This window comes from Diorhabda sublineata, chromosome 1 (assembly GCF_026230105.1).
Source record: "Diorhabda sublineata isolate icDioSubl1.1 chromosome 1, icDioSubl1.1, whole genome shotgun sequence".
NCBI lineage: Eukaryota > Metazoa > Arthropoda > Insecta > Coleoptera > Chrysomelidae > Diorhabda > Diorhabda sublineata.
Window position 1 is genome coordinate 15166799 of NC_079474.1, and position 13252 is coordinate 15180050.

General features: G+C 30.5%; 1 protein-coding gene across 1 annotated transcript; it reads right to left on the reverse strand.

The window, feature by feature from the left end:
• Positions 1 to 420: 420 nt before the first annotated feature.
• LOC130441583 (protein yellow) lies at positions 421 to 8890 on the reverse strand. Its single transcript, XM_056775320.1, has 3 exons — positions 8878 to 8890; positions 2935 to 3163; positions 421 to 1549 (listed from the first exon to the last, which is right to left on the reverse strand). Exons 2-3 carry the CDS (start codon positions 3155 to 3157, stop codon positions 474 to 476), a joined length of 1299 nt encoding a protein of 432 aa, XP_056631298.1. The 5' UTR covers positions 3158 to 3163; positions 8878 to 8890; the 3' UTR covers positions 421 to 473.
• Between the last annotated feature and the right edge of the window lie 4362 nt (positions 8891 to 13252).

The following is a 13252-nucleotide window of genomic DNA, read 5'->3' on the forward strand; positions in this document are numbered from 1 at the left end:
AGATAAAATCTGGAAAATTATCTTAAAGAAAAAAGTTTCAACTAGTCCTTATCGTGTATAAATGTCAATTGAATCACCTCCATTTTGTAGCAGAAGTAGCGAGGAATTGAATCAATCGAGAGTGTGGATAGCTAGCACTTGTAGTACCTATGGAGAGTCTGGAGAGGGCAAAAAATAGATCATATAAGAATAGATGGATATAGAGCATTAATGAAATAATACTCAGCCAATTTTAAAACTAATTTTTGTTTATCTACAAAATTAAGCGCGTTTTCTATCGTTTTAGTTAACAGAAACTTCTCTGCAAGCGATAAAAATGATATTCGAAGACCTAGATGAGGTTTTCTTTAGTCTTGTCATATCTTACGAAGCTGAGCCCTTTTGGATGAAATTGGATAATTAAAGTATTAAAAAAAAACATTTCATTAAATATATTTATGTCATTTTCAATAATTTACAATCATTTATAATAGTTAATATAAGTTATGGCCAAACACATTATAATATTTTTGTAAGGGAACTTTCGAAAAATATTGGTTATTTTGGCTGTAAAAAACAGGTTCATAATTGGGAACTTCACACACAGTATCTTTTATTAAAACATCGATTGGAGCGAAAAATACTCTGAAATTAATCTCACTATAATCCAAAGATGACATCAAGAAATTAGACATTCTATCTGACATGACCCATAAATTATTGTTTCTGTCGACTTTAACATCTGAAGGAAATATCAATTTGACGTTATCCTTATCCACGATACCGTGATTTTTATTATTGTATTGCGTTTTCGAGTTCCAACAACCGACAGCATTCTGATCGATAAGATTGAAAAACTGCACGCCGTTATCATCCATAACCCTAGAAGTAGTATGAGAATCCGGTCCTCTTTCATCCAACGCGAAGAATTCCTTCCAACTATCCTCTACTTTCGAACTATTTTGCAGAGTTTGTGTGGAAACAACGAATTCTCTGTGAGAAGCCAAAGGACTGAAATATAATAATCTGTAACCGAGTTCAGTTCGAGGTGACAAGCTCATTCCGAATATTCCCTCTTCGCCCCATTGGAAGTTCAGACCGTCAATATTGAAGTCGCCTCTTAATGGATCAGGCATGAAAAAACTATGAGAGAATCTCCACGATTTATTATCTTTGAATGAGTAAACAATGAGGCCATAACCTAATTCATCGCTGAAGTAAGCATGACTATCCTCGCAAGTGGATCCTAGCTCCACAGCGATATTAGCAATGAAAGTATTTCGATTGGTATCTTCAGGTTTAAATTCGTACCTTCTTATTCTTTGATTCGTTCTTAAATCGAAAATGTTCAAAGCGTACGGACAAGGATTTTGAGTCGTATTTCCAATACCAAAAGTACCTGTATCTAGTACCCAAAGTCTGTCACATTCGTCAGCTTTCATTCGGTATACTGTGCTAAGGCCTTTTTCGCAGTTACCTAATTCATTCGATGCCCAATTTGGATATGGAGTTAATTTTGGATTCTTCTCCGGACTATTTAAATCGATGTAGTTCAAAGTTGAAGGTATTCCTAGAAACAATTAACCAAATATTAATCAAATAAAAACTAATGACGATGATAATGAATGAAAATTACATGGGATGCTACTTTAGTTGTCAGATATGGCAACACTGATGTAGATATGTCATATCTGACGTTTTTATCATACAGTTTAATATTTGTACTCACAACGTGTGGTCATACAAGTGCCCATTATCGTTTTATCTAACAGCTGGATCTTGTGTCGCGTGTGGAGTGGAAACTAAATTATCGTGACAAAATTTTGTTGTGCAGCCATCACAATATCTAAATTTTCTCGTATTGCTGTGATCGCTATAGAATATTAGGTGCACAGGTCATTTACCTCTCAATTTCCCCCTCCTAAATCTCAAAAACGACACTGTCAGATTCCTAATTAATCTCCTCAAGCTTAAAACATCTTGATGTCTTTTTCTGAAGCTGCGCAACGAATCTTTGCCAGCTGATTCGTTTATTAACGAACAAGAATCAGAAATATTGTTTAAAAGGTCAATCAACAAAAAGTTCTAGTTTTTTTTGACAGAGTTGACCATAAAAAACTTATATAAGCTTTTAAATATACGATTCGACCTTCTGAACCAGCAGTTATTGCTTCTACAATGCAATACTTCGAGAATAATTGTTTTTCGCAATCCCAATCGAAGAGGTGACACAAGATGCACCAGAAAAGGTCGAAGACTGCTCAGGATGTCCTTTAAGATTTAAGCAAATAGTCAACCGAGTTCATTTAGTCCCTATAGGTGAATTGTCGCCCGCCGAGATTTTTATGTCGGAACCAAAAAGAGAAGCATATGGTTGAGTTAGGTTAGGTTAGGTCCAGCTTAGTTCTTTTTTGAATACTTCTTGAATGTATCAAGTTTTCCGTTCCAATATTGTGAAGAATTTCTTCGCAATGCACTTTATTTTGATAACACCTGCAGTATGTTTCTTCACTATTCAAGACCTTGAGTTGATGAAGCTGTATCATACCTACCAACTGGAAAAAGTTCTCAAATTTGAAAGAAAAACATCACATACTACCAGGAGTTATTCTACATTCTAATATGGAAAACTTCACATTAGCAGCCACGAGTTTTTGTTGGTTAATAACGGATAAAAAATGAAAGACTTCTTATATTGAAACAAGATTCATAGTAATATAATTCTAAGCCTTTTGACACATTTTTGCAATCGGAAATCATTTTAAAAACTTTTGAAAATAGTCAAAAACAACAAATGAAATTACTTCCCTAATAATTATTTGTGGCAGTTTTTAAATACTTTTAACTTGAGTTGTGTTAAAAATAAGATATTTAATCGATGGTGCAGAAGATGATGTCTGCAGGGGAATTCCATAATATCTACTTTATATACTGTGGATATTTTAGAGAGCTTACCTTCTTTCCACCTAGGAACTGAAATAAACATTTTATCTTGCCAAATTTCAATTCCGACTGGTAAATTATTTTGTGGTTTGAATCTACCAGTAAGCAAAGCATTTCTTCGGATAGCCTCGTTGGGAAAGTTATAATCTATTTGGTTCCACGCAAAATGTTCTTGAAGTTTTTGAACAGACACTACCGTCTCAACCAAAAGAAATGCTAATAGTAAATATTGCATTTTGGCCTGTAAGGAAATAAAAATTATACAAATAACAATAATTTTAATACACTAATTAATGGAGGTGTTGGTTTGTATAAATGAGCAATGAGAATAAGTCAACTGATCAAAAAACAAATCAATTAACGAATAAATAACGAATCAACAATAAATCAACAACGATTCAACAAACTAGCAATTCAATCAACGAATTAACCAACCAGCAAACCAATACACGAATTAATTAATGATTAATCAAGAAATTAATCAACGAATTATCATTCCAATGAATCTACAAAGCAATAACGAATCTACAACGAATAAAAGGAGAAATAACAATGAGTTTGCAATGAATCAGCTACTGAATCAAAATATAAATCAGTGAATCAATCAACTGATCAAAAAATAAATCAATTAACGATTCAATCAAAGAATAAATAACACAACAAATCAACGTCATTACAACCAAAAAGTGATTCAATCAACGAATTAATCAGCCAGCAAACGAATTAATTAATGATTAATCAAGAAATTAATCAACGAATCATCATACTAATGAATCTACGAAGTAATAACTAATTGATGAAGGTTTTTGTTCGTATAAATGAGAGGGCATTTTTTGTACAACGTCTTGTATAATTTATTTTTCTTGAAAAGGAATAAATTTAAGCATTAAAGAGATAATGTTTCAATAGCCTAAGCAACTGAAAAGTCAAAAATAACTCTAGAAAATATTGAGGCTTTAGTTCATTATCTTGAGCGCATTATTCACAAACATCAATACATTGAGCAAATTTGGCAACCGTTTGTCGATGTTAAAAGAGTTGCCTTTTTGCAAAACTTTCATTCAGCAATCCTAATCTTAATTCTCTTGAAAATATTCTTCTACTTTGAGAAGTTGAGGAATTTTAATCGTGATCAGGTTGTCTAGAAGTGTCGAACGGTTACGTTATTTAATTAAAGATATTCGGATGTCATGGATATTCCAAACTACGCGTCTCGTCGACGTCGTTGATCTACAATTATCGTACATGGTTACTTTTAACCTATTTTCTATATAACTAACTATATGTTCACTACATTACTTTATTATTGCTTTCTATTACTAGCCATTAACCTTCTATGAGATAAATTGCGTCATTGTTTTTTGTTACAAAAATGTAATACATACTTTAAAAGCATTAAGAAACAAGTAGTAAAAATAAATCACAGATTTATTAATTGATATAAAACCATTAACGTTTATATATCCAAATTCAACGTAAATCATTCTTTGAAAAAAACTCTGCTAAGTGCCGCTTGCTCTCATTTATTTGTTACCATTATTTAAGTTAAAGTGTTAGTAGGTAACCACAAAGCAAGAGTTGCTACGAACCCCACGCAAATGGGGGCCTCGCATATTTAATCCCACTTATATCTACCTTGGTGTAATTTATTTCATAAAACTTATTGAGATGTGATTTATGATTTTATATGATATCACAAAAACATGAAATATAAAAACTTTCCTTTATTAAGAACATCTTCATCCGAAGATGAATTCGGTGACTGTGAGAACGCGAAGAATTTTTAGAAAAAGTATGAGAAAATCACTTCAAATATAAAAGGTGTTATTTCGCTTGTTATAAGGAAAATAAACGGAATTTCTGTGAGCTGCCTCAACCAAAGCTTCTCTTTTCTTTTTTGGGATTTTTTTTTTGCTTCTCTATTTGATTCTTATTTATTTTCAAACGAAATTCCTGTCTCAACACGTTAACAGTTATCGTAAATTGTTTTTCTAACTATTCCCATTGTTAAAAAGTGATTAACCGTAAACTATTCCTTCAGATCTTGATTTTACGTCGTTAGTTTTTTTATTAATTTCAATACTTGTAACTAGATCAGACTGAAAACTGTCAAATTACGAGAAATAACTAATATCATTCTCAGTAAACGCCTACCTTATAAATAAATCGAGATCATAAGGTTTGTCGTCTTAACTTATCGACTGGCTACTAGCTTTCTCAAAGTTCGATCCACACCTCAGAAAAGTTTCAGACGGGCGCTGGTGCATCTGGTCACCGATTTTCTTTCTCCCGCCCATCTAATATGTATAATATTAGATGTATGATATAGTATACTACAACAAAAACCCAGGCTGCTGATTTTACAAAGAAGTCTGGCACTGCAGATTAGGATTTGATCCAGTCTGGATATAAAATATCACCATCAATGCAAAATCGCTTGTTGGGTGTTGAGTTGGGAGCGATACGTCTTGGCAAAATCTTGTGGCCGAGGTAGTTAAGACAAATTCACAAAAATTTGTGGCCATTTTCAAGCTATATACTCTGCAATAACTTCTAGTCTTCTACAAGGCCCAGATTTATGAACGTTACTGAACTTATGCAGATTTTTCGAGAGCATTATCTGACTTATGTTGACCGCTGTATATAAAAATTATTAAGATGTGTGAAAAAGTGTAAACGTATTAAATTTAATCCCTCTGCTACCGAATAGTTTGTACACATGAAACAGATGAACAGAAAGTTCTTTACAAAACTATTTAGAATAAATTTTTTTATTTAATTTTGTTTCTGATAACTTTAACGAATAATTTAATAATAAAATCATAAGTATATAACAATTTGAATTGATAAAACACCTTCTACATACCTTTTCCTCATCATAAAAATATATTTTGATTCGGGAAGATAATTAAGATATTTACATCGATTAATTTTTTGTTTATTTTTGTCTGAATTTCATTTTTCCAAGGTTAACATGATATTGTAAATATCTGTTTCACTACCATATAGAAGATTCAAAAAATATTAGTTCATTGAACTGATGATGGGAGCCTCAGTAGGCTGAGTCTCTTATCATTAGAGTCGTTTTTAACAAAAAAGGCAGTAATAAGGAAATTTGAAATGATTTAAAGTGACTGGAATGGATTTGCCAAGAATTTTTGGGGAAACTTGCCATTAGTAGGGAGTATTTTGATTCAGTTTTAAAAAAACAGTGAAAGATCAAGATTGTAGATCTAGCAATTTCGAATAAAAATGTAATCAACAGCATCTCAACAACGAATCAATAAATACACCAACAAGCGAATAAGTTAAAGAAGCTCTTAACCAATCTATCGACGAAGTAACAAATAAATGAATTTATAAATAACAAATCAATAAATCATTAAACGAATTGTCAAATCGAATCAAATAAATCTAAAAAATCAATAACGAATAAACAAATAATCAACAGATAAACTAAGCGAAGAAACAATCAACAAGTCTGAAGAATACATTAACAAATCATTCAACTAATTGACAAACTAATGAATCTACGAAGTAATAACGAATCAACAACGAATAAAAGACGAAATAACAATGAATTCGTAACGAATCATCTAGTCAATTAAAAAATAAATGAGCGAATCAATCAACTGATCAAAAAACAAATCAATTAACGATTCGATCAACCAATAGATAACGAATCAACAATGAATCAACATCAATTGAACAGAACAGAACGAACTAACCAACCAGCAAACCAATAAACGAATTAATTAATGATTAATCAAAAAATTAATCAACGAATCATCATACTAATGAATCTACGGAGCAATAACGAATGTACATCGAATTATAGACGAAATAATAATTAATTAGCAGCATATCAGCTAATCAATTAAAAAATAAATCAGCGAATCAATCAACTGATCAAAAAACAAATCAATTAACGATTCGATCAACCAATAGATAACGAATCAACAATGAATCAACATCAATTCAACAAACGAGCATTTCAATCAACGAATTAACCAACCAGCAAACCAATAAACGAATTAATTAATGATTAATCAAGAAATTAATCAACGAATCATCATACTAATGAATCTACGGAGCAATAACGAATCTACATCGAATTATAGACGAAATAATAATTAATTAGCAGCATATCAGCTAATCAATTAAAAAATAAATCAGCGAATCAATCAACTGATCAAAAAACAAATCAATTAACGATTCGATCAACCAATAGATAACGAATCAACAATGAATCAACATCAATTCAACAAACGAGCAATTCAATCAACGAATTAACCAATCAATTCAACAAACGAGCAATTCAATCAACGAATTAACCAACCAGCAAACCAATAAACGAATTAATTAATGATTAATCAAGAAATTAATCAACGAATCATCATACTAATGAATCTACGGAGCAATAACGAATGTACATCGAATTATAGACGAAATAATAATTAATTAGCAGCATATCAGCTAATCAATTAAAAAATAAATGAGCGAATAAATAACTGATCAAAAAACAAATCAATTAACGATTCGATCAACCAATAGATAACGAATCAACAATGAATCAACATCAATTCAACAGAAGAGCAATTCAAACAACGAACTAACCAACCAGCAAACCAATAAACGAATTAATTAATGATTAATCAAGAAATTAATCAACGAATCATCATACTAATGAATCTACGGAGCAATAACGAATCTACATCGAATTATAGACGAAATAACAATTAATTAGCAGCATATCAGCTAATCAATTAAAAAATAAATCAGCGAATCAATCAACTGATCAAAAAACAAATCAATTAACGATTCGATCAACCAATAGATAACGAATCAACAATGAATCAACATCAATTCAACAAACGAGCAATTCAATCAACGAATTAACCAACCAGCAAACCAATAAACGAATTAATGACTGATTAATCAAGAAATTAATCAACGAATCATCATACTAATGAATCTACGGAGCAATAACGAATCTACATCGAATTATAGACGAAATAATAATTAATTAGCAGCATATCAGCTAATCATTTAAAAAATAAATGAGCGAATAAATAACTGATCAAAAAACAAATTAATTAACGATTCGATCAACCAATAGATAACGAATCAACAATGAATCAACATCAATTCAACAGAAGAGCAATTCAATCAACGAACTAACCAACCAGCAAACCAATAAACGAATTAATCAATGATTAATCAAGAAATTAATCAACGAATCATCATACTAATGAATCTACGGAGCAATAACGAATGTACATCGAATTACAGACGAAATAATAATTAATTAGCAGCATATCAGCTAATCAATTAAAAAATAAATCAGCGAATCAATCAACTGATCAAAAAACAAATCAATTAACGATTCAATCAACGAATAAATATCGAAACAACATCAATTCAGCAAACGAGTAATTCAATTAACGAATTAACCAACCAGCAAACCAATAAACTAATTAATTAATGATTAATCAAAAAAATTAATCAACGAACCTAGAAGGAATATAAGAAGAAATGACAATGAATTCACAACAAATCAGCGAGTCAATCAAAAAATAAATTAGCGAATAAATCATGAGAAAACACAACACTTAACGATTCAATCAAAGAATAAATAACGAATCAACAATAAATCAACATCAATCAACAAACGAGCGAATCAATCAACGAACCAATTAATGATTAATCAAGGAATCATCAAATCAATAAAAGATTTGATCAACGAATCAATGTTAATTGTTATTAAAAACCTTGTTAATGAGAAATATTCTCAGAAAGGAGTATGAAACAGCAGAAAAGTATTTGTAGTATCTCAACAACAGGAAATTCAGGGATCCCAAATTGATTGAGCACATTGTATATGTAAAATTAAGATCTGATTTTATATAAACTTGATCAATATGTATACTTATTTATCAATTGTTATGTACTTACTTGTTAAAAGTTGCTCACTGAGTGATTTTAATCAAAGGCCTTCTTAAAGTTCTCGTATCACTTTATATAAATTTTTAGTACGACACGCGTTCGTCCCATTCACTTTATTTCAGAAGTAATTCTTCAGTAGTAAAAACTTTTCTTGTGCTATCGTGATTGGTAATATTTTTAAAAAGGAAAATACCGCTTCATTCTTTGGACTATTTCTCACTTTCGAACGCAAAACATAATAAGGTAACGAACTGTCTCAAATAAGCTTAAAAAGGAGTTGAAATTTGGATGGGGGAAACACAAATAAAAACTATCGTCCACTGTCCAGCTGTTTATAATTATTTGGCAATATCGAATTTTTTTTCTAATTGAATAATTAAAATTTAAAAAAAATGATTTTGAAAGCTTATTTTTTTATATCTAAAACTAAATATTCAATGATATGTCAAATTGAGTCACCAAATGTTATATTTTTATACAGGGTGACAAATGACAGTATTATAAATATATTTGTGGAAAATATCATTTTTATATTCTGTACTTTTTTTTAAAAAAAAATAGAAATTGTGAATATTAACAACACCTGTACTTTAAGATAACGAAATTGTTCCATATTATCCATTCAGTTTATCAACTCCTCACTTAGGGTCATCCTAATCGTCTAAGAATACAAACAAGAGTTTTGTTGGGACTTTTCCATCTCAGTTGACTCCTGAAGATGCTAGGTTCAGCACGGACAACGAGCAGATTCTGTTACGTAGAGGACGAAACTCCTATCCACATTCTCTTGAACTATAAGAGACTACGAAACTACAGATCATTACACCTAAAAGTTTATGAAACAGAAGACGAAGAATTTTGGCAGCTAGACCCATTTCACATTCGGATTTCTCTAATAGATCAACTGTAAACACGCAAACAAGTATCCTCAGCGCCACAGCAGAAACAGATAGACGTGAAGACTCTGAATCTTCATGTAGAAAATCCAGCTGGGAAAAATGGTGATTAGGTTGATTAGGATTAGTATGAGAATGGACCAAACCTCGAAGAAGTTTAATTCTTAGGAAATTACTGTCGTTTTAACATTTACAACGTTAAATAATTAGTTAAGGTCATCTTTTAAGATAGACGAGACTGGGAAGAAAACACTTTTAACTGCTTGATCGATCAAGGCCCATTTGCTATGCAACTGGATATAGCTGGACTGGAAAGAAACTCGAGCCCCCAGTCACGATATTTCAAGAAACTGGGCTTATTCTATACGTAATGTACCTAAGGCACATGAATCGATGTTTTCATCTAGAATAAAATGATCAAAAAAGCTGAATTATTCTCTAGAATTTTTACTAGAACCCATGAATCGCCTTTCATAACTTAATGACTGAATTTCTGAGCGCAAATATCTAATATCTCTCTAAATACTTTTTTATTGCTTTAATCATCACGTTTTGATTTAAATACTATAAGTTTATGGTATTCATGGTACTTCTTTATTAAGATTTTTAATCTTATCTCAAATAAATAGACAACAACAGATATGAATCTACTGAACAGTTAACGAAATTAACAATACAGAAATAAGTGGTTATATTTTTTGCTTCTGTTATGTCGGGGTTTTCATATAAACCAACCAGACTGCAACGCGACAGTTTAAATCCGCCTTGATACCCACATGCAAGTCTACCTAAGAAGTTAATGGCTTGCGTAGGTCAATCGAATGTCAGTAGCGTGTACGGGCTCGATATTAATATTTTTTTCAGATTTATCGATTGAGGATGATAACGCGCTGGTACTACCAGGCCTGGATCTACTTCTGAAGATAAAAAATACAAAAGTTGTGTCAGCATTAATGATCAATTATATAATAAACTCATTAACTGAGTTGAAATTCGAACCAGAAAAATTGAAGATGTATCCACGAATCAACATAAATTTACCTCAAATTACTTGTAATAGGTACTCCAATGATAGAAAAAGAAGACATAGTTAACCAAGAAATCTGGTAGTAGTGGATTCCAATCTTCTTATAATTTGTTATCCGAAAACTGGATAATAACTCAAACCTCTTACAGCTGTTACAATTCCTGTTTTAGAGATACAAATACATGAAGTTTGACATTTTTGATGATGAACGTGTTGTCATACAAGTACTATTTGAGTTGAGTACTTGAAACATTCATTTTGGTCAAAAAACTGAATCGAATCAAGAAAATTTTAGTGCGATGATTTTGTATGACTTTCGACGTGGGTTAAACCGATTAACTAGCTTCGACTTTTGGTGATGATGAATGGAATATTTGCTTTCATTTTTAACTTCAGAGCGCATCTTCGTGTATTTTATTTTCTCTTCATTTTTTTATAAGCTAAATGGTTTTGCTTCATTTATAAATTCACTAACAACCTTTTCTATTTATCCCTTGGGTCTGCAATGCTATATGGTGAAATATGGAGTCTGTTGTTTTGAAGTTACTTTGTTTCATTACTATTTTTAATATGATAATATTAAATAGGTTGGTAGAGGTTTAAATATGAAATTTTTCAATTTTATCTATAAATTCAATAACGTATTGATCTCATCTCAATATTGTTACATACTGGAATAAAAAAAGAAACAACAACGAATTCGCAACGAATCAGCTAGTCAATCAAAAAATAAATTAGCTAATAAATCATGAAAAAACAAATCAATTAACGATTCGATCAACGAGCAATTGAATTCACGAATTAAGCAACCAGCAAACGAATTAATTATTGATTAATCAAGAAAAATTAATCAACGAATCATCATTCTAATGAATCTACGAAGCAATAACGAATCTACATCGAATAGAAGAAGAAATAACAATGAATTCATAACAAATCAGCGAGTCAATCAAACAATGAATCAGCGAATAAATCAATGGAAGGAAAAACAAATCAATTAACGATTCAATCAACAAATAAATATCGAATCAACATCAATTCAACAAATTAGTAATTCAATTAACGAATTAACCAACCAGCAAACCAATGAACGAATTTATTAATGATTAATCAAGAAAAATTAATCAACGAATCATCATTCTAATGAATCTACGAAACAATAACGAATCTACATCGAATAGAAGAAGAAATAACAATGAATTCATAACAAATCAGCGAGTCAATCAAACAATGAATCAGCGAATAAATCAATGGAAGGAAAAACAAATCAATTAACGATTCAATCAACAAATAAATATCGAATCAACATCAATTCAACAAATTAGTAATTCAATTAACGAATTAACCAACCAGCAAACCAATGAACGAATTTATTAATGATTAATAAAGAAAAATTAATCAACGAATCATCATTCTAATGAATCTACGAAACAATAACGAATCTACATCGAATAGAAGAAGAAATAACAATGAATTCATAACAAATCAGCGAGTCAATCAAACAATGAATCAGCGAATAAATCAATGGAAGGAAAAACAAATCAATTAACGATTCAATCAACAAATAAATATCGAATCAACATCAATTCAACAAATTAGTAATTCAATTAACGAATTAACCAACCAGCAAACCAATGAACGAATTTATTAATGATTAATAAAGAAAAATTAATCAACGAATCATCATTCTAATGAATCTACGAAACAATAACGAATCTACATCGAATAGAAGAAGAAATAACAATGAATTCATAACAAATCAGCGAGTCAATCAAACAATGAATCAGCGAATAAATCAATGGAAGGAAAAACAAATCAATTAACGATTCAATCAACAAATAAATATCGAATCAACATCAATTTAACAAATTAGTAATTCAATTAACGAATTAACCAACCAGCAAACCAATGAACGAATTTATTAATGATTAATAAAGAAAAATTAATCAACGAATCATCATTCTAATGAATCTACGAAACAATAACGAATCTACATCGAATAGAAGAAGAAATAACAATGAATTCATAACAAATCAGCGAGTCAATCAAACAATGAATCAGCGAATAAATCAATGGAAGGAAAAACAAATCAATTAACGATTCAATCAACAAATAAATATCGAATCAACATCAATTCAACAAATTAGTAATTCAATTAACAAATTAACCAACCAGCAAACCAATGAATGGATTTATTAATGATTAATCAAGAAAAATTAATCAACGAATCATCATTCTAATGAATCTACGAAACAATAACGAATCTACATCGAATAGAAGAAGAAATAACAATGAATTCATAACAAATCAGCGAGTCAATCAAACAATGAATCAGCGAATAAATCAATGGAAGGAAAAACAAATCAATTAACGATTCAATCAACAAATAAATATCGAATCAACATCAATTCAACAAATTAGTAATTCAATTAACAAATTAACCAACCAGCAAACCAATGAA

Coding starts and splice junctions, on each gene's coding strand:
- LOC130441583 (XM_056775320.1), bottom strand. CDS start 3,157: ATGCAATATTTACTATTAGCATTTCTTTTGGTTGAGACGGTAGTGTCT. Junction 1,550..2,934: donor AGTTCCTAGGTGGAAAGAAG/GTAAGCTCTCTA, acceptor AATTGTTTCTAG/GAATACCTTCAACTTTGAAC.